At 40.5% G+C, this 23,481-nt stretch overlaps 1 protein-coding gene across 3 annotated transcripts in view; it reads right to left on the minus strand.

Moving 5' to 3' along the window:
• Nucleotides 1-23,481, minus strand: part of LOC120534491 (NACHT, LRR and PYD domains-containing protein 3-like) — a 135,129-nt gene that overhangs the window by 42,690 nt on the left and 68,958 nt on the right. For all 3 annotated transcript variants that reach the window (XM_039762090.1, XM_039762092.1, XM_039762093.1), the window contains one exon: nt 8,320-8,493. In XM_039762090.1, the coding sequence (XP_039618024.1) occupies nt 8,320-8,493 (174 nt within the window). The remainder of the gene's footprint in view (nt 1-8,319; nt 8,494-23,481) is intronic.

A 23,481-nucleotide genomic window follows, 5' to 3' on the forward strand; every position in this document is an offset into this window, starting at 1 on the left:
AGACTGCAATTAACATGAATACGAGACCATATAATTGTTGTACAGGGAAGGCACTGTATAATAGATAGATATAAAACTGTCAGAAAAAAGGGAAGGCACTATATAATAGACAGAGAATTCACTTGATAGATAGATAGATAGATAGATAGATAGATAGATAGATAGATAGATAGATAGATAGATAGATAGATAGATAGATAGATAGATAGAGTGAGTCAAAGTAAAAAGTATGTGAACCCTTTGGAATGATCTGGTTTACTGCATGAATTGGTCATAAAAAGTGATCTGATCTTCATCTTGGGTCCCAGGTACTGATATACACAATGAGCTTAAGCCAATGACACACAAAAATTCTACTCTTTCATGTCTTTATTTTACAAACGCATTCAACGTTCACAGTGGTAGTGAAGAAAAGTAAGTGAACCTTGGGATGTAATAACTGGTTGACCCTCCTTTGGCAGCAATGACCTCAACCAGGCGCTTCCTGTAACTGCAGATCAGACCTGCACATTGTGCGGGGGGAATTTGAGCCCATTCTTCCCTGCAGAACTGCCTTAACTCTTCCATATTCTTTGGCTGTCTTCTGTGTATGGCTCTCTTTAAGTCATTCCACAGCATCTCAATAGGATTGAGATCTGGGCTCTGACTGGGCCACTCCAAAAGATGTTAGCCAGTTGTAATGACTTCTTCAAGTCCTTTGCTGTCATTCTAGGGTTCTTCTTTACCTCATTGCTGACTTTGCGTTGTGCTCTTGGGGTCATCTTGGCAGGGCACCCACTTCTAGGCAGAGTAGCCACAATACCAAATTGTCTCCATTTATAGACAACTTGCCTAACAGTAGACTGATGAATATCTAAAATCTTTGAGATGACTTTGTAACCCTTTCCAGCCTTATGTAGATGAACAATTCTGGATCATAGCTCTTCAGACAGCTCTTTTGATTGGCATGATTCCTATCTGGATATGCTTCTTGTCAAAAGCTCAAACTCAAATTTTATAGTGTTTGTTATCAATCAAAAAGTCATTCCAGGCCACATCTCTGAACTTGTTTCATTACATGGACTCCAGGTGTGCTAAATTCGGACTGCAATGAGTTTTTTAAAAAGTCATTAGCTTAGGGTTCAGTTACTTTTTCCAACCTTCAGCTTCACAGTTTGAATGATTTATTCAATATAATCAAAAATTCTCTGAAAATCTGTGTATCTTTAATTATAGGAGATTGTGTTTGTTCATTATTGTGACTGACATGAAGATACAACCATGTTTTATATGGGAATTAGACATAAATAGAGAGAATTCTTAAGGGTTCACATATTTATTACTTTGACTGTAGATAGATAGAACTTTATTTGTCCCTAGAAGGAAATTTGGCTTTTTACAGAAACTCTTTAAATAAATACATAAAAAGGTAGATAGATAAAGTAAATAAGCAAATAAAAACACACAAATGCTATGTCTGAACACACACCGCAATAAATAAAAGCATTAATATTAAAAATGAAGAAAACTTCTGACTTGGTTGTCACAGCCCAAGGGAGACATTTTGCATATGACCCCCCTGTCATGTTTCTTGACAGACTTCTGCTGAATGATTCGTTGGATTAGAGTCCTCAGTGTTGGTGTGTCACAGAGAGGTTGTACAGAATTGTTCCTAATGGAACTCAGTTTGTTTTAATTCTCTCCTTCACTAAAACTTCCGAGGATCAGACCGCCAATTGCACATATGAACACCCTTATGCTTGAACATGGTGTTCGTTATGGACAATCCATGACGAGCACAGAAGTCCAATAACAAAACACCGCCGGGTTCAGATCGGGGCCATTCCTCCCAATCACGCCCTTCCAGGTCTCACTGTCATTGCCCACGTGAGCATTGAAGTCTCCCAGCAAAACGAGGGAATCCCCAGAAGGTATGCACTCTAGCAACCCCTCCAGAGACTCCAAAAAGGGTGGATACTCCAAACTGCTGTTCGGCGCATACGCACAATCCTTGGCGGCCACCACCCAACTCACACTGCACCCAACCTCCTTGGCCCCTCCCATAGGTGGTGAGCCCACCTACCCATAAAGGGTGTTCATATGTGCACTTGGCACCAGAACACCCTAGGCCTCAGGTCAATGATCGACTTTGTGGTCGTGTCGTCGGACTTGCGGCCATATGTCTTGGACACTCAGGTGAAGAGAGGGGCGAAGCTGTCAGCTGATCACCACCTGGTGGTGAGTTAGCCGATGGTGGGAAGATGCCGGTCAGACCTGGTAGGCCCAAACGTGTTGTGAGGGTCTGCTGGGAATGGCTGGCAGAGTCCCCTGTCAGAAGTAGCTTCAACTCCCACCTCCGGCAGAACTTCAACCACGTCCCGAGGGAGGTGGGGGACATTGAGTCCGAATGGGCCATGTTCCGTGCCTCTATTGTTGAGGCGGCTGACCGGAGCTGTGGCCGCAAGGTGGTCGGTGCCTGTCGTGGCGGCAATCCCGAACCGTTGGTGGACACGGCGGTGAGGGATGCCGTCAAGCTGAAGAAGGAGTCCTATAGGACTTTTTTGTCCTGTGGGTCTCTGGAGGCAGCTGATAGGTACCGCAGGCCAAAGCGGAAGCGGCCGGTTGTTGCTGAGGCAAAAACTCTGGCGTGGGAGGAGTTTGGAGAGGCCATGGAGAACGACTTTCGGACGGCTTCGAGGAGATTCTGGTCCACTGTCCGGCGTCTCAGGAGGGGGAAGCAGTGCAGTGTCAACACCGTATATGGTGGGGATAGTGCGCTGCTGACCTCAACTCGGGACGTTGTGGGTCGGTGGGAGGAGTACTTCGAAGACCTCCTCAATCCCACTAACATGCCTTCCAATGAGGAAGCAGAGCCTGGGGACTCTGAGGTGGGCTCTCCCATCTCTGGGACTGAAGTCACCGAGGTGGTCAAAAAACTCCTTGGTGGCAGGGCCCCGGGGGTGGATGAGATACGCCCGGAGTTCCTTAAGGCTCTGGATGTTGTAGGACTGTCTTGGTTGACACATCTCTGCAACATCGCATGGACATCGGGACAGTGCCTCTGGATTGGCAGACCGGGTGGTGGTCCCCTCTTTAAAGGGGACTGGAGGGTGTGTTCAACTATAGAGGGATCACACTCCTTAGCCTCCCTGGAAAAGTCTATTCGGGGGTTCTGGAGAGGAGGGTCCGTCGGATAGTCGAACCTCGGATTCAGGAGGAACAGTGTGGTTTTAGGTCCTGGTGCGGAACAGTGGACCAACTCTTCACCCTTAGCAGAGTCCTGGAGGGTGCATGGGAGTTTGCCCGACCGGTCTACATGTGTTTTGTGGACTTGGAAAAGTATGGGGTACCGGACCCCCTGATAAGAGCTGTTCGGTCTCTGTACAACCGGTGTCAGAGCTTGGTCCACATTGCCGGCAGCAAGTCGAGCCCGTTTCCAGTGAGAGTTGGACTCCGCCAGGGCTGCCCTTTGTCACCGATTCTGTTCATAACTTTTATGGACAGAATTTCCAGGCGCAGCCAGGGTGTTGAAGGGGTCCGGTTTGGTGGACTCAGGATTGGGTCACTGCTTTTGCAGATGATGTTGTCCTGTTTGCTTCATCAGGCCGTGATCTTCAGCTCTCTCTGGATCGGTTCGCAGCTGAGTGTGAAGCGGCTGGGATGAGAATCAGCACCTCCAAATCCGAGAGCATGGTCCTCAGCCGGAAAAGGGTGGAGTGCCCTCTCAGGGTTGGGGGAGAGATCCTGCCCCAAGTGGAGGAGTTCAAGTATCTTGGGGTCTTGTTCACGAGTGAGGGAAGAATGGAGCGTGAGATCGACAGGCGGATCGGTGTGGCATCCGCAGTGATGCGGGCTCTGCATCGGTCTGTCGTGGTGAAAAAGGAGCTGAGCCATAAGGCAAAGCTCTCAATTTACCAGTCGATCTACGCTCCTACCCTCACCTATGGTCATGAGCTATGGGTAGTGACTGAAAGAACAAGATCGCGAATACAAGTGGCTGAAATGAGTTTCCTCCGCAGGGTGTCTGGGCTTTCCCTTAAAGATAGGGTGAGAAGCTCAGTCATCCGGGAGGGGCTCAGAGTAGAGCCGCTGCTCCTCCGCATCGAGAGGAGTCAGATGAGGTGGCTCGGGCATCTGATCAGGATGCCTCCTGGACGCCTCCCTGGTGAGGTGTTCCGGAAACGTCCAACCGGGAGGAGGCCCGGGGAAGACCCAGGACACGCTGGAGGGACTATGTCTCCCAGCTGGCCTGGGAACGCTTTGGGATTCTCCCGGAAGAGCTGGAAGAAGTGGCGGGAGAGGGAAGTCTGGGCCTCTCTGCTTAAGCTGCTGCCCCCGCGACCCGACTTCGGATAAGCGGAAGAGGATGGATGGATGGATGGACTAAAACTTCCAGAGGGCCATATCTTAGCTTACCCTTTTAATTATTTTTTTTGATTTGGTGGGCATCTCTTGAAGTGATGTTACCAGCCCAACACACCACAGCATAGGACATTGCACTGGCCATTAGAGAGTTACACCTGTAGAAGATGTGAAAGATGTCACTTCCCACATTAAAGGAGTGTTGTCTCCTAAGAAAAAAGAGCCTGCTCTTCCCTTTCTTATATAGGTCCTTCGTGTTCCGGATCAGTTCAACCTGTCACTAGAGTGGAGCACCTCTACATCCACTCCCTGAATAATTACCATCCATAGGGGCTCTTTGGCGCAGTAAAAGTGAATAACATTGGTTTTGCTGATGTTAAGATGTGAGACAGTTCTTTTCACACCAGGAAAAAAACATCCCCACCTAACTCTTCTCTTCTCTATTATCCCCTTTATCAATACTCCCCATGAATGCAGAATCATCTGAGAACTTCTGCAAGTGACACAACCTCCTGTTATATTTATAGATGGAGGTGTACAGAGCAAAGAGAACAGGAGATGCTCACACAGCACCTTGAGTTTTACAAACTATGGTCTGCCTGACAGATAGTCCATTATCCAGAACATCACAGGCTCATCCACTTGCATATCTCTGAGTTTACCCCTTAACAAGGTATGGCTGGATGGTGTTGAAGGTGCTGGAAAAATCAAAACACAGAATCCTCACAGTGTTTCCAGCTTTGTCCAGGTGAAAATAAGCCTTGTGGAGTGGATAACAGCATCCTTCACTCCAATCTTTGTCTGATATACAAACTGCAGTGGGTCCAGGTGGTCTACCACAAGAGAGCTCATAAAGTCCAGGACTAGTGTCCCAACTGTTTTCAAGATATGAGATGTTAGTGCAACTGGTCTGTTGTCATTAGGTGAAAAGGCTCCTGCCTTCTTTGGAACAATGTAGGATGTTTTCCAGAGCATGTCACTTTCTGAAGCCTTAAGGACAGACTGAACAGGTGACAGAGGACACAACAACGTTGCTCAGCACAGACTCTTGGTCTTCAGTTATGGATAGTACACACTGATGGTCAGAGGTGGTCTCATCACTGGCCATTCCAGTTGACGTTTTAGGAGTTCATGTAGTATGGGTGGTGTGGGGAGACTTGTCACTAGAAAAAGGTATCAATGGGAGGGAAAATCTAATAAAAAGTCTGTTCATGGTGTTGCTTTGTTTACATTCCTTTCTAGCACCTGAACCCTGGATTTCTAAAGTGCAGTCATTATGCCCAGTCCATTCCAGACATTCTTCATGTTATTCTGAATGAGTTTGTTTTCTATTTTGGCTTTGTAAGCTTCCTTTCCTTCATTTAGCTTTTTCTTTAGCACACTCTGTGCATCCTTCAGAGTCTTTTTGTCACCAAATTTGAATGCTCTTCTATTTTTTTTCTCATTTTGGAGACCTTTTAGCTACTTAGTAATCCAGGGCTTGTTGCTTGGAAAGCAACACACTGTCTTTGTCAGTGCTACTGTGTCAACACAGAAGGTAATATGGCCTGTGATGCAGATATTGTGACACTGAACATCATTTCCTGGCCTGTCATTTGGAAGCAGTCATTCAGTGCCATTTCGGCCTCTAGATTGCACTTCTTCACTATTCTGGTAGTAACAGATTGCTGTCTGTTAATGGGCTTATACACTCACCTAAAGGATTATTAGGAACACCTGTTCAATTTCTCATTAATGCAATTATCTAATCAACCAATCACATGGCAGTTGCTTCAATGCATTTAGGGGTGTGGTCCTGGTCAAGACAATCTCCTGAACTCCAAACTGAATGTCAGCATGGGAAAGAAAGGTGATTTAAGCAATTTTGAGCGTGGCATGGTTGTTGGTGCCAGACGGGCTGGTCTGAGTATTTCACAATCTGCTCAGTTACTGGGATTTTCACGCACAACCATTTCTAGGGTTTACAAAGAATGGTGTGAAAAGGAAAAACATCCAGTATGCGGCAGTCCTGTGGGCGAAAATGCCTTGTTGATGCTAGAGGTCAGAGGAGAATGGGCCGACTGATTCAAGCTGATAGAAGAGCAACTTTGACTGAAATTACCACTCGTTACAACCGAGGTATGCAGAAAAGCATTTGTGAAGCCACAACACGCACAACCTTGAGGCGGATGGGCTACAACAGCAGAAGACCCCACCGGGTACCACTCATCTCCACTACGAATAGGAAAAAGAGGCTACAATTTGCACGAGCTCACCAAAATTGGACAGTTGAAGACTGGAAAAATGTTGCCTGGTCTGATGAGTCTCGATTTCTGTTGAGACATTCAAATGGTAGAGTCAGAATTTGGCGTAAACAGAATGAGAACATGGATCCATCATGCCTTGTTACCACTGTGCAGGCTGGTGGTGGTGGTGTAATGGTATGGGGGATGTTTTCTTGGCACACTTTAGGCCCCTTAGTGCCAATTGGGCATCGTTTAAATGCCACAGGCTACCTGAGCATTGTTTCTGACCATGTCCATCCCTTCATGACCACCATGTACCCATCCTCTGATGGCTACTTCCAGCAGGATAATGCACCATGTCACAAAGCTCGAATCATTTCAAATTGGTTTCTTGAACATGACAATGAGTTCACTGTACTAAAATGGCCCCACAGTCACCAGATCTCAACCCAATAGAGCATCTTTGGGATGTGGTGGAACGGGAGCTTCGTGCCCTGGATGTGCATCCCACAAATCTCCATCAACTGCAAGATGCTATCCTATCAATATGGGCCAACATTTCTAAAGAATGCTTTCAGCACCTTGTTGAATCAATGCCACGTAGAATTAAGGCAGTTCTGAAGGCGAAAGGGAGTCAAACACCGTATTAGTATGGTGTTCCTAATAATCCTTTAGGTGAGTGTAGATGGTAATAAAACAAATCAGGGTGTGGTTAGATCTACCAAAAGGTGCCAGTACTTTACACTTAAAGGAATCTTTAACATTTCAAAACAGCAGGTCCAGGTTATTATTTCCTTGAGTAGGACTTGGCAAAGATAGAAATTGGTCATCATTTATTCCAAAGTCACGTGATTAAAGTCACCACATATTATAACTGCAGAGTCGGAATGAGTCATCATTAAAGTGTTGGTGACAGAATGAATCATTTCTGTTCATTGGTGTCCATTTTAAGACGGAGGAAAATACTTTAAACATTGACAAGGATGATGTCATTTATCTCCCTGGCAAAATAACGTGGATGAATTACGAAAGGCAGAATTTCAATGTCTTAGTTACAAACTGTAGTTTTAACTGTAATCTGCTCCCTTTTCCTCCATTCCTCATTCACATAGGTGACCAGACCCCCTCCTGTCTTTTTCTCATACTGCACTGGACCTCTGTCTGCACAAATAAGATGAAATCCAGACAGCATTGATATCAGGTTTAAGCCAGCTCTCTGTAAAGCATAAAATGTCACTGTACTTGTAGGGTCAGTGGAACATCTGGAAAGTGGCAAAGCACAATGACATAGTGAGAAAGAATGGCTCTGATCTCAAGTGTCTAAAAATTTAATGTCACTGCTTTGCTGACAGGAGTCAGTGACCAGTGGATGAGAGTGAAATTTCTCTCAATTAATGGCAACTTTCGAAAGTTAACAGAATTTTTTTTTTTTAATGTATGCTAATATCTTGATAGTTCACTTTGATATTATCAGTATTTTTTTAAGAATTCTGGCATGTCATACTATACAAAATATGGCTTTGGTGCTGCTACCATACAAGGTCAAAACATTTTATTGTTTATCACTCAATGAAGCCATGAAGATCCATCAGGCTGTGAACTTCAGCATGCATTTAAAAAGCAGGTGTGAAGCTGCAGGAATGAGAATCGGTAACTCCAAATCTGAGGTGAAAGAAAAAAAATTCAACACGCACACACTCTCTCTCTCTCTCTCTCTCTCTCACACACACACACACACTTGTTGTTCACTCACCCTAATTTCTCTAATTTACAGTTTTTACTCCATAGCCCCTCAAACAGCTGATTCATTCCAGTATCTTCCATGTTGCTGTTATCCAGGGTTAATTCAGTCAGTTGTGAGTGTGGAGAAGAGAGGACTGAGGAGAGAGCTGGACAACATCTGGAGGTGAGATCACATAAGGAGAGGCTGTGGAGATAAAAAGAGGGAGAAGTGAGGACATGAGGAGCAGAAGACAGACAGACAGACAGACAGACAGACGGACAATAGCCTGCATCTCAGTAAGTGACATGATGACTACAAGTAGAGTGCGACACTGAGGTGTGTCACTAAACAGCAGGCTGTTGCTAGAATTTGAACTCAAGCACAATTTCAACTCAGCACCAATTCTGCCCTTAAAGGTGCTACATTCCTGGTAGTGTCTTCTGTCTGTCAGGACACCCTGACTGGTGAGAGGAAGCTGGCACTTACACTGGACAGGAATTTGTCACTGTAGTTGACTGTAGAGTGACAAAGTAGGATTTCTGCCAGTCATTCAGGACTTACAGTGTGGTCACAACTGGATTGATGTGCAGGAATCTAGAAGTTCAGTATAAGCAGGTCTAAGAATCAGTCCGCCTTTATTTTATATATTGCTCTTCACAAATTTGCAGTGACAACAAGAGGACAAATAAAAACCAAACAGAATGAGTGTCAAGGGAAAGCCATCCTAAATAGAGAGGAGGTGATGGGGCACAGGAGGACATGACAGTCCAGTCCAGGAGGGTCAGACAGAAGTTCACTGTCCACTCAGAGATTCACTTCACACTGTCCAGTCATCCTCTCCAGGGCCTGTCAGCCACCTGAGCTCAATGGACAATCTCCACTCAGCTGGCTGATGACACGGGTTCAAGCTGATGGATTTGTTGTGTCATAGCAAGCGTCTCTCTCAGTGTCACTGCGCACACCAAAGGTCACAAACATAGAGGACTTAAGAGCCTTGGTGATCAGTGGGAGAGTTTTGACACTGGACAGACCTCTGCTCTTCATGGCTGCTGAAGCACAGTTAATTGTTTGGATTTCAGACATCAAATTCAAAAATAAAAAATAAGAAAGAGGAGAAAAGATTAATAAATAAATAAAAAAAATAAAATATCATGTGAATGATAAAAATGTGTTTGGCTGTCTGTGTGACAAATTGTACAAATGGCAGCAGTTTACCCTTCAACATTTGTGTGCAAATATTGAGGAAAACATTCTGGAGAAAAATTTGGAAATAGGCAAAGCAATCATCTTTATTGTATATAGTGCCTTACAGTCTTAAAATTCCACTTCACAAATCCAGCTCTTTCCATGTACTTTTAAATTGAACATAAAAAGTGACTCACCCAGGGTCACACAGCATGTTAGAGGCTGAAATTGAATTCTCATCACTGGGATGTCAAGTCTGGCACCTCAGCCACTGAGTCGCAAAACTGGGAATCAGGATTGGCCAAAATAACAGAGGAGGTGGGACATGAGCTGTCAGTCAAACTGAGAAGATGTGAAGAGAAAAAAGCCATCTCAGTGAATTTGATTTATCAGGCCTTTAAACAATCGCTTTTGTGTGTTTAGTTGGACCTAAAAATGTTGACTGACTAAAGTGTTTGATTATTGTATTCTGCGGTGGTCTGGCGCCCTACCTGGGGTTTGTTTCCTGCCCTGTGCCTTGTGTTGGCTGGGACTGGCTCCAGCAGACCCCCCCGACCCTGTAGTTAGGATATAGCGGGATGGATAATGGATGGATGGATGGATTATTGTGTTGTTAAACATTTGGTTAAATTGTCAAGGTTAAGGAGAGCTGAATGTCTTAAACTGACAAGCAGATAATCAAATGTATAACATGAACAGAACTGTGGCACAGTGGTTAGACACTGCCTCACACACCAGGGACCTGAGTGGAAGTTTGAACACACAACTGAGCTTTTTGATCATTGTTTTTTCTATATTTTGTGCTTCAATTACATTTTTATGCTGTAAAGACTTCCAAGGCAAGCAAAGAATGATGGGCTGACAGTAAAATCTAAAATAAAATGTGCCCAAATAAGAATTACGTACAAGTGACAAAGGCAACAAATCTCATTTCTCTGGACAGCATCCGAAGTGCTACAGATCTACAACAAGGAGGACACGCTGAGCTGGTTTTGTGTACTCAACTTGCAACTGAAATTTTCTTAATGGCCAACGAGAAGATGAGCCAAAGACGAGGTCAGCCGACAAGTCAGCACCGCAATTCAGTTCTTCCTCAGATTATTATTATTACAGTTCTGCCTGACCTGGGATTGTTTTCTGAATAGAGTGTTCAAGAACTGGAAGTACTTCCAGGATCAGCATTTAAGCAGCTGCAATGCCGTACTCAGGTGAATCGGAGTCAGAAGAGTAGGACAAAACTCACCTGGTAGGAGTTGAGAAAGAAAGGAAAAACATCTAAGAATTGTGAGCCATGTGTTTATGTGGAAAGTAGCCTGTAACAAAGATATTTATTTGAACAAAAAAGTGCGATTTGAACCCAGGACTTGTGCCTTTGTAGTTGTGTAATGGGTTTGTTACACCCCCTAGTAGACACACATTTTACTAAAGTTTATCTGTGTGCAGAATTCAATAACAGCCGTCATGAACAGGGACTACTGAGGAGGTACCTAATGACTTGAGAAATTATTAATTAAATGACTGAGCAACACATTGCAAGAACAGGAGTTTTTCTGAACAGTCAATATGGGGCCAGGAGAGGAAGGTGGTGTTTGACTAACATGCTTGAATTCTCTGAGGAGGCAACAAAAGGATACGATTAAAGTTGAGCTTATGATATTATTTATCTGGACTTGAGGTTAGTGATCAAACTAAAACAATTGAGAATTCAAAGTGAGGCATATAAGTTAGTACAAAATTTGCTCAAATACAGAAAGCAAAGGGTTATGGTGAGAGAAAGTTTATGTGCAGCGGGGTCAGTGCTGACACCGCTACTCTTTTTAATGCACACACACTATCTAGGCAAGAATATAATAAATGATTATAATATGTATAAAATCATTTGGTTAAGTTTCCAGTTAATGCCAAACTAGGAGGATTGCCAGATAAAGTAGAATCAATTGAATTATTACAGAATGCCTTGGACTGTGTACACTCTTGAAAAGATGTGTGAACAACAGAATTTAATGTAAAGTAATGGTGAATTATTACATGAAGGAGGTAGAAATGTTAGATGTGCATACAAAATGGGAGGCCTGAAATTTAAAAGTATGCCTTATGACAGCGTTTCTCAACCTTTAAGTATTTGCGACCCAAGTTTTCATAACAGTTTTAATTGCGCCCCCCTAAGTTTTTTTTTTTTTTGAAAGGAGCCCACTAATACCTATTTTTTCTTTTTTAATTAATGATATATCAAAGGGCTGGCATGGTGGCGCTGCTGCCTCGCAATTAGGAGACCTGGGTTCGGTTCCCGTGTTCTTCCTGTGTGGAGTTTGCATGTTCTCCCCGTGTCTGCATGGGTTTCCTACGGGCACTCCGGTTTCCTCCCACAGTCCAAAGACATGCAGGTTAGGTGGATTGGTGATCCTAAATTGTGCTTGGTGTGTGGGTGTGTTTGCGTGTGTCCTGCGGTGGATTGGCACTCTGCCTGGGATTGGTTCCTGCCTTGTGCCCTGTGTTGGCTGGGATTGGCTCCAAAAGACCCCCGTGACCCTGTGTTTGGATTCAGCGGGTTGGAAAATGGACGGATCAATGGATATATCATACACGCATATTTTATTATACCTAATTAACTTTTATCGACATTTATCTAACTCTATTTTTCTAGTATCAAAATGTAGTTTAAATTAATTTTGGGAAACGCGTCTATTTAATCATTTTTTGACGCTACCTTTAAAGGCATATTGGGGAAATTAGAGGAACACATTGAAGAAAATAGATCCAAACTGAAAAAACTTGCCGGTCAGCTTTTTGACGTTAAGCAGGCATTCACAGCTCGAAATGAAACAGCGAAACAATTGCCATCTAATGCCAAAGAAAAAGCTACAGCTGCGAATTCCGAATGCAAAAAACTCGGAGACAGACTTGCAGCCCTGGAGGATGGGTGCAGAAGGAATAATATTAGAATCGCAGGTCTACCTGAGAAACGAGAAAGTACAAACCCAGTGAAATTTGCAGTAGAATTACTCTCTAAAATAATTGGAGATGGCTTTAAACCAGATACCGAGATAGCAGCAGCTTATCGTATACGCAGTTCAAATACCTTTAAACCTAGGTCTTTTATTGTTCGCTTTTAGCGACCACGATGTAAGCTTGATGTGATGGCACTTCTCAGACACAAGCAAGAGATTATATTTAAAAATAATTTTATTCGTATTTTCCCTGACTTCTCACCTTTAACAGCTGCAAAACAGGTAGCCTTTTTCAACATTAAACAGCTGTTACGGAAAGCCGATATCAAATACAGCCTCTTGTATCCCACGAAACTGAATGTGGAAGTTCATGGCCAATTTTATGTATTTTCAAGCAAGGAGGAAGCTGAAAAGGAACTAAAGAAGCTGTTTCCGACACTCTTTTGAAAGACAATAAGGAGCCGTATTCTGTCATGGCATGGCAAGGACTTATTACCTGCTGTCTGATCCACTTGTAATGATATGGGTATTATATGTATATAATCATACATCCTTATCTTTACTTGGATGCTATATGTTTTTTTTTTTTTCTTTCATTTCTTTTACTACCCTAAAGGAGACTGTTTAACATCATACCCTTGGTTTATTGTTATGTCTATTATTGCATTAGGATTTACTATGCTTATCCTAGACCACTTTTTTACACCAATCCCAGGGTTCATTATTTTATTATCTTATTATTTTAAAATTGCTGAAGATTATATTTTAAGCTTAAAGACTGTTAATGATTATATTTTTGGCAGATAGTATTTAGACTTTAGCTGCAATAGATATCTCTACTTTTTAATTCTCAAACGCTCCTCCGGGGGGTTTGGAGGGGGAGGGGGGGCTTGTTTTGTTTTGGACGTGCTCTGTCTCTCGGTATGTCAGAGGACATAATAAAAAATAAAATCTGTAGGGATTCTAGACCATGAGACCGCCCAGTCCCCTCTGGGCATTCTACCTAACATAAATGAAACAGTCCTCTTTGGATTTAGGATTCTCACGGAAGGGCTTGATGATGATGATGGTCACGTAGACTTCTGCCTTTTAATCCATCCATCATTGTTGGAGCATCATGAAGCTTTGAGTAGGTGGTGGTGGCGCAGTTAACCAGTTACTGTACAGTAACTACCAGTTAAGAATATAAAATGACATTAAAAATTCAGAATCAATGTCTCCATGATCGGACAGTTAATTTTGTGAGCTGGAATGTTAAAGGCCTGAATCATGAATTAAAGAGAAAGAAAGTATGCTCTCACCTAACAGGCGTAAATGCTAAAATAGTATTTTTACAGGTGACCTACTTACTAAGCAAGAATCAATTCTGGCTACAAAAAGACTGGACTGGCCAAATGTTCCATTCTAGCTTTACAAAGAAAACTAGAGGTGTGGGAATTCTCATACATATAACAGTCCCATTTGTAGCATCAGATGTAGTATCGGATCCTGAAGGGAGATATGTGATGGTCATGGGAGACTTATTTAACTGTAAAATGATTTTGATAAATGTTTATGCACCCAATGTCGATGATAAGGAATTCATGCAAAATCCATTTGCATCCATTCCCAATGTGAACACTCATAAAATTATAATGGCTGGGGACTTTAATTGTATTTTAAATCCACTTTTAGATAGGACTCCTGCCACAGGGGGGATAACATCTAACACTGCAAAGACAATTACACAGTTTGTAACCAACCACAACTTATCAGACCCCTGGAGGTTTCTAAACCAAAACTCAAGAACATATTAATTCTACTCACCAGTGCATCATAGCTACTCAAGAATCGATTATTTCTTTAGAGATAATAATTTCTTGACTATGATTAAATCTTGTAAATACAACACAACTGTTAACTCCGACCATGCACCTCTAGTTTTGGAGCTAAAATCATTATGTCCCCACACTCACCTCGCAGATGGCACCTTAACCCACTTATATTAACAGACGAGAAATTAACAGAATTTACATCCAAACAAATTAGCTTCTTCCTTGAGACAAACACACCCTCAGAGGTCTCTGCAGGAACACTCTGGGAAACTCTAAAAGCCTTCTTAAGAGGACAGATTATTTCATATCTTTCCCACAGAAATAAAATAGAAACCAAGAAAGTGTCAGAGCTAAGAAGCGAAATTACTAGAATAGATGAAGAACAAGCCAGGCGTCCAAGTGAGGCTCTTCATAGGAAAAGGCAGGCTCTGTATGCAGAACTCAACATCTTGACAACTAAAGAAACTGAACAACTTATTTATAAATCAAGACATCATTACTATGAACACGGAGAGAAAACTAATAAGCTTTTAGCTCAACAAATCCACAAGCAAGAAGTTCACAACGCAATCCCAGTAATCACCAACACTAATGGAGATAAAATCATTGACCATAAAAATATAATGCACACATTTAGAGACTACTATAAAACCTTATATTCTACTGAGTTTAAAGAAAACAACACACAATCTAATGCATTTCTGGATATATTACAGATACCACAAATAGATACTTTTAGTGCTGAGGAACTGGATAAACCTCTGACCCTTTCAGAATTACAAGATGCTATAAAATCACTTCAAGGCGGGAAATCATCAGGCCCTGATGATAGAATTTTATAAGAAATTATCCACTCAGCTAGCTCCCCTCTTATTGGCAACATTTACAGAAGCTAGAGACAATCAAATTCTACCTCAAACTTTTCGTTAAACATTAATCACCATCTTTCCTAAACTAAATAAGGACTTGTTACAATGTGCATCATACAGACCAATTTCACTTCTGAATAATGTTGTTAAGATATTCTCAAAAATTATAGCTAGAAAGTGCTGCCTTTGGTAATATCACAGGATCAAACTGGAGGCCGACACTTATCTTCCAATCTTCGATGCCTGTTTAATGTAATATATTCACCAGCAAAGTCAAACACCCCAGAGATATTATTATCATTGGATGCAGAAAAAGCATTTGATATGATTGAATGGAACTACCTTTTCACTGCATTGGAGAAATTTGGGTTTGGCCTGAATATTTGTGCATGGATCAAACTACTGTATGCCAGTCCAGAAGCTTCAGTCTGTATTAACAACATTTGTTCAGAGTACTTTAAACAAGAACGTGGCATCAGACAAGGATGCCCCTTGTCACCACTGCTGTTTGCAATCGCCATTGAACCACTGGCGGTCCACTGTTGAAATTCTCTCAGATAAAGGGTATTATCCGAGAAGGACTGGAACAGAAAATTTCTCTATATGCAGATGATATGGTTTTATATATATGAGACCCAGAAAATACTGTGCCTGCAGTTTTAACAGCACTTTCAGATTTTCAAAAGATCTCTGGTCTCAGAACTAATTTGAATAAAAGTATACTCTTTCCAGTGAATACACAAGCATATAATATCAGATTGGACACCCTACCTTTTACCATAGCAGATCAGTTTAAATACCTAGGGGTAAATATCACAAGTAAACATAAAGCTCTTTATCAAAAAAATTTCACCATCTGTATGGAAAAAATTAAGCAGGACTTGCATAGATGGTCAACCCTTCATCTCACTCTAGCCGGAAGAATTAACATTGTTAAGATGAATATCCTTCCTAAGCTTCTTTTTTTATGTCAAAACATCCCAATATATATATCAATAAATAATTTTTTTAAGCAATTAGATTCAACCATAACCTCATTTATTTGGAACTCAAAACATTCTCGTATCCGAAGACCGACCCTACAAAGACCTCAGGCAGAAGGTGGAATGGCTCTACCTAATTTTCAGTTTTATTACTGGGCAGCAAACATACAAGCTATAAAAACCTGGACACAAATAGATGAACATACACAGGCCTGGTCCGCATTAGAAGTAAAATCCTGCAGTACTTCTTTATATTCCCTGCTCTGCGCTCCAATAAATGCAAGTTATCACAAATATACTAATAACCCAATTGTGCTTCACTCATGCAGAACATGAAACCAATTTAGAAAGCAATTTTAGATGGAAAATCTGTGGCACCCCTGCAAGAGAACCACCTCTTTCAACCCTCGCAAACTTATCCATTTTTTAATATCTGGAAAAGATTTGGGATTAAATTGCTCAGAGATCTTTATATAGACAATTTGCATCCTTTGAACAATTATATTCCAAATTTAACCTTGCAGCTAAACATTTCTTTCACTATCTTCAAATTAAAAACTTTGTCAAACAGAATCTACCCAATTTTCCTCCCTCCACTATGCTGGAAAAAATACTGCTCAACTTCGAGAACTTAGACACCATTTTTGCAATATACAAAATTTTATTAGAGTCCCTTCCTTTCAAAGATCCAAGAGGACAATGGGAAAAAGATCTCTTAATTAATATATTGTGGAGTGGATAGTAGCAATGCAGAGAATTCACTCGAGCTCCATATGCGCAAAGCATACAATTATTCAACTCAAAATTATATATCGAGCCCATCTGTCTCGCTTAAAACTGTCCAAAATGTTTCCAGGGCAAGATCCAACCTGCGAACGCTGCATTCAGGTCCCAGCCTCACTGGGTCACATGTTTTTGGCATGCACCAAATTAACAACATTTTGGACCAAAATTTTTAAGTGCCTTTCAGACAGCCTTGGTGTCACAATCCCTCCTAACCCATTAACAGCTGTTTTTGGTGTTCTTCCAGATGGATTTGAAATGGATAAGGACAAGCAAACTGTGATTGCATTCACTACACTTGGCATGCAGACTGATTTTGTTAAATTTGAAGAATCCTAACTCTCCTCTAATAAGTCAGTGGGAAACCGATGTTTTATATTATTTGAAATTGGAAAAAATCAAATTCTCCGTTAAGGGATCCGTACAGAATTTTTTTAAAACCTGGCAGGATCTAATCAATAATATTTTAGAATAAGAAGAAATAATTATTTCCGAATTTCTTTTCTTTCTCCATTTATTTTTTTTACCCTATTAAACTGGATAATTTAGGCATGTTTACAAGCCTTAAGTTTTACTCCTTTGGCCATGCTCTCCTTCTCAGGGGTGGGGTTTGATTTGTTTTCAAATCTATTTTTTGTAAAAATTGATCTATATGTACCGAATGATTACAATAAAATTAATTAAAAAAAATCATTTGTTTTTGTTTCAATAGATGTATTTTTCATATTTTCAATTCTTGTTTTCTTTTGTTCACATTTTCGTGTCCCCCTTTTTGTTACTTCGCAGCCCACAGTTTGAGAACCACTGCCTTATGAGAAGGACATAGGAGTCACAGCACAATGGTCATTATTAAGTTACATCCATACAGTATTTAGAAGCCATTAAGAAGGCTAATAGGATGTCAAGTTATATAGCACCCTGATACGTAAAGTACAAGTCAAGGGAGTTTGTGCTTAAGCTTTGTAACGCACTGGTGAGGCCTCATCTGCAGTACTGCATGTAGTGTTTGGTCCAACTATCACAAAAAATACATAGCAGTGCCAGAGAATGTCCAGAGAAGACTGAATTGGTCGAGTTTGGGACTGAGAGAAGTAAGCTATGAGAAGAGATTGAAGATGCAAATGGAGATTAAGAGGGTACATGATCCAAGTTTTTACAATTATGAAAGGAATTAGTGCATTGGATTCAGGCTTTTACTTTAGAATACATTCTAAAACAAGAACATAATAGTAAAGTTTTTCTTCACATACACAACCAAAGACATTAATAAATTATGAAGTAAGGACATTAGGGACATTCAAACCTTGAGATGATGTAATTTTGGTCAATCTAAGGGAATAGGATTGATGAGGATATTATGATGAATGGCCTTTTCTTGTTACATCCATTCTAATGATCTACTGTTCTAACATATTATAGTAGATGTCAATGCAACCTTAAAACAAAATAAACTGTAATGTAATGTCCTTAATTAATAAACATCTTAAGTACAGACATCACAACCACGGTGAAATTCAGTGTCCTCTATGTGACATGACAACAGTGCATATGTGATACCGATGGCTTTTCCCAGTGAAGTCATTTGGCTCACGATCAACAGTCTTTTGGCTCCCAGGCAGCTCTTCAATCAGGAAGTTTCAGCCACATTTGGAACTATTTTAACTTTTGATTGTTATAAAATAGCCTTATTTTGAATAATATTTTTTCCAACATGTATATATGTTAACAGATATTGTAGCCGCCGATATATAAGTCAAGATCAAGCACGGGTAAAACGCGTGCCAAAATAAATCTCTCAGTCAAAAAGTTTGTTTTAAAAATATTTAGTGAAAGTTAAAAGCAAATAATCAACACAAGAAAAAAAAAAAAATAGTTACACACGTAGAATAAAAGGGAAAAAAAGGAAAAATGCATCTTCTCTAGACTTAGCTTTTCTTGAAAAACTTTAGTTATTTCAGTATTTAAAAGTTCTTTACTTCTTCAATACTTAAGGAATCTTAACTTCTTATAAACTTAAACATTCTTAGCTTCTTCTTCTGTACGCTTTAAAAGTATGGCTATGCACTTAAATAAATGCTGTTTTACATTGCTTCACACACTCAAAAGGCCCGTAGGCCAGTAGGCATTTAGACACATGCACAGGCACAGTTTAAAACCGTATGCCTTCCACACCTTACACATGCAAGGCTAGTCACTAACTGAGATTAATATTTAGTCAAAGCTGAAAGAAATAGCTGGAATATACCAATACAATTCTACTTGTGGGGGTTTTAGGAACCTCCCATAGATTATGCTTTGTCATCTAGTAAAATATTCATGAATCTTATAGAACTAGGAAAATGGCTCTTACACATCCGGCCCCTAATTGTTTATGCTAGGGCAGAAATCAATTACTTTAACATTACTTAATAAGTGCCTTCACTACTTTGTTGAACTTAAACCAAACTTAAGAAACTTAAAATGTAGATTCTACTATAAAAACACAAACACAATTAAGATTAAGCATGCAAAAAGAAAAATTAATCATTTCAATCATTTGCTGTTTCCTGGAGCAGGCACAGTTTGTTCACAGGTCTGTCCAGTGTGCTGGTCTTGATCTGCACACAAACTCTTCTGACTGCCCCTTTAGAATCTGGCATTGTCTTGATGACTTGGCCCTTTACCCAGGAGTTACAGGGTGTAGCATCTTATAATTACGCCCACAATGCCCAATTTCTTTATGAACTTGTTGCACAATAAGAGTAGCAATATGTGAATTCATCTGAAAAATTGCAGGCTGTTTTGCCTCTTCTGGAATAGCAGATGTGCTGAGTCTTTCTCCAACTCTCAATATTCCATCTTGCAGGACTGGGTCCTATTTGTTGATTTTACTACATTTCTTTATATGCTGATTTTTTGCGTAAGACTTTAACCTCCTCAGGGTAAGCTTGTAGTTGGCTGAGGTGAAAAAGTTTGTCTTCTGCTTTAGACAAGTCATTTAGAGACAGTGGCTTTAGACTCATTGTTGATTTGTATTCCTTCATATGTTCTGTGATTAGTGTTTATTGTTTTTCTGGGCTGTGTACAGATTGACTGTAAATTGAATTGCCTTTCTCTCTTCTTTCAAACACAGTAGCACTTCTTTAAACCTAAAGAAACAAGCTATTGCTTTCTTGAAATAGTACCATTCTGAGTAGTACTGTACAAGTTTTTCATCTGGTTCAATTTTTTTCTTCTAAGCTTGTAAGATTCACTACACACCTTTTGATTTCTGGATCGTCGCTAGTAGACAGGTCCACTTCATCCTGTCTCTTAGGCCATTAATGCTCTGGCTGTAGCAGGAAGTTTGGGCTTTGAATCCAAGTCTTACTTTTGATGAAGCTCTCTATTGTTGATTCTCTTGATACCTGATCTGCAGGATTTTGTGCAGATGCAACATACCTCCATTGTGAGGGTTGTGAGTGCTCTCTTCTCACTGCGATTCTGTTGGCAACAAAAGTTTTGTAGTGTGCACTTTTATTTGCAATGTACCTTAATAATGTGGTGGTGTCAGTCCAAAAGATTGACTCTTGGAGGGGAATTTGTAGTTCTGGTTTTAACATTTTGTCCATTTTGACTGCTACCACTGCTGCTGTAAGTTCTAACCTTAGTATAGTGACAGGTTTTAGTGGTGCCACTCTTGATTTCCTTAATATAAATTAACAATGTCTCTTATTTTCTTTATTAGTCAGGATGAGGTAGGAAACCATGCCATACCCATTTTCTGAAGCATCTACAAAACGATGCATTTGTGCAGAAATTATTTGACCAAATCCAGGCGGTTTAATGCACCTGTTTACATTGTAATCCATAAGTAGCTGCAAATCGTCCATCCATTTTTTTCATTGCCGGACATACTTAACCTCCACTTCTTGATCCCATGCATATTTCTCTTAACACAATTCTCTTAAAATAAGTTTAGCAGGCAATATGACTTGTGCTAAGAATACTAGTTTTCCCCTTGGGATTAATAAAGTATCTATCTATCTATCTATCTATCTATCTATCTATCTATCTATCTATCTATCTATCTATCTACCTATCTATCTATCTATCTATCTATCTATCTATCTATCTATCTATCTATCTATCTATCTATCTATCTACCTATCTATCTATCTATCTATCTATCTATCTATCTATCTATCTATCCAGTGGATCATATATTGAACTGACCACTGACAAAATACCACGTCTTGTAGCAGGCTTACCTTGCAGCTTTACCTGAAACTTGAAACTGTCAGTCTGTGTTCACCATTGAACACCAAAGGCTCTTCAATTGGTAACAAATCGTTGCTTAAGTCCAAGTCCTTTTCATCTATTGCCCTGTCTTCTTCAGGAATGGATGACAAGACTGCTCTGCTATTACTTATCCATTTTGTAAGATAAAATCCTCCCTTTAAACACAGGGCTTGAAGATCTTTGGCCAACTTTATGGCTTGTTTTTCTATAGCAACTGGCTTTAATCAGTCATCAACACAGAAGGTGTGCAGCACAGTGTTAACTGCTTCCTCTGGAGCTGTGCCTCTTGCATCCCCGGCTGTTCTTCTTAAGGCATAAGAGGCACAACTCGGTGATGAAGTAGCACCACATAGATGCACTGTCATTTTGTATTCCTCAAGTCCATTGTTTAGATTGCTTTCAGGCCACCACAAGAAACGAAGAACATCTGTGTCTTCATCTGGAAATTTCACTTGATAGAACATTGATTTAATGTCTGCCATGAGAACAACTGGCTTCTCTCAGAATCTTGTAAGAGCTCCAATGAGTCTATTAGTTAAATCAGGTCCCTTCAGCAACTGTTCATTTAGGGAAAAGCCTCAGTAAGTGGCTGTACAGTCAAAAACCACTCTGATCTTATTTTTATTTGGATGATATACTCCATGGTGGGAAATGTATCACACTTTCTTCTACAAGGGTCAGCTGTTCAGTGGGTACCTTGATGGCATATCCATTGCCTAAAATGTCTTTCATGAAAGTTTTGTAATCCTCATGGAATGTTGGATACTTTGTAAGTTTCATTTTAAGTCCAATAGCATGTTGTTCTGAAACACATCAATTGTTTGGCACTCTAAGTGTCTCATCTTTAAAAGGCAGATTTATATAATAGTGTCCATCCACTGCAGTATTTGAAGCTTTTCGCATGAATTTAATGTCCTCCTGTGACATTTCCTCCTTCTCATCACAGCTGCACTCTGGAAAGTCTACATTGTATTGCTGGAGTAACATTTGTTCTACCTCCATTACTGTCGCATGATTGACTGAACATCTTTGCAATCTTTCTTTGTCTGAGCCTTTTATCAGTCTATTAACAATCCACCCACAGAATGTTTTCACAGCATAAAGTCCTTCATCTTCACTATGTATGATTTGCCACGGCTCCATGACTTTATGGGCATTTGTTCTTAACAACAACAATATTAATAATAGAATTGTAATTACAATATTATTGCTTTGGTCAGCATTTATCTGGGGTAGATGCATATCTTGACGTCTTCTTGCATAGGGATGTTCTCCCTTTTCACTGGTAAAGAGTTCAGTGTGACCACTTCTGGTAAATCAAAATATATATTTTGCTCTATCCCACAGTTTTGTAACTTCGTTAAGACTGTACACTTCACTAATTTCTGTCTATTTTCTTTGTCTCTTTCTACAGTGCTGATGTAGATGTGAGACTTTCTTCCAGAAGGTTTTAACTGCTCTTGCAAACATTCTGTGCCAAATGTAACTGAGCTGCCAGAGTCTTTAAGAGCATATGTTTCTACACATTTTTCACTCGTTTCAGACTTAACTTCAACTGGAGTCACAGCTAAGAAACACCTTTTACCCCGTTATCCGTACAAGTCTCTTGTGGTTCCACGGAAATATGGGCAGAAGAAATGTTCTTCTCTTCTGACTTAGCGTTCTCCTCTTTAGTAGGTGTGGCTTTATCGTCGGTGCCTTTTTCCTTATTCATTTGCAGAATTAATGGATGTAAATGAGAGCATATTTGGCATTTAATCTTTTCTTCACAGTCTTTACTAAGATGTTCTTGCTTAAGGCACTTAAAGCATAAGCCCTTAGATTTCAAAAAGTCAATTCTACTTTCATAAGTTAGCTTCTCAATTGCACTGCATTCATTAAGATCGTGATTTTCATTGTAAAAAAGACAGTGCTTACCGCTTGTATTCCCAGCCATTTCCATCTTTTTAACTGAGGTGTCTGTATCCTTTTTTTTGTCAGCAGCAGAAAAGTTTGTAGCAAAACTGCTTTCTCTCACAAGCTGATGTTGTTTGTTCATCCTGAAAGTTCACTGGATCGGTGAGAAGGGCTCGTCTGCTCTCCGTACTTTCAATACTCTGAACTTTGCATTGCCACGGTCCCAGTTGGTCTTGATGAAGTTTGGAGAGTTTAGTATGAAGATTTTCATTACTTTCAAACTGTTGTCTGCTTTGTAAGTTGGGCATAATGTTCGTATATCCACCAAGAAGGTTCACATAATCACTCAGACCTTCTCCATTGTTCGGCTTTATTTGCGGCCACCCTTTGGCTTTTCTCATATAGCCTATGCATCTGCTTTCCGTAGCTGGTTTCCATAAAGACTTTCGAGCTT

Source organism: Polypterus senegalus, chromosome 8 (genome assembly GCF_016835505.1).
Source record: "Polypterus senegalus isolate Bchr_013 chromosome 8, ASM1683550v1, whole genome shotgun sequence".
Lineage (NCBI taxonomy): Eukaryota > Metazoa > Chordata > Cladistia > Polypteriformes > Polypteridae > Polypterus > Polypterus senegalus.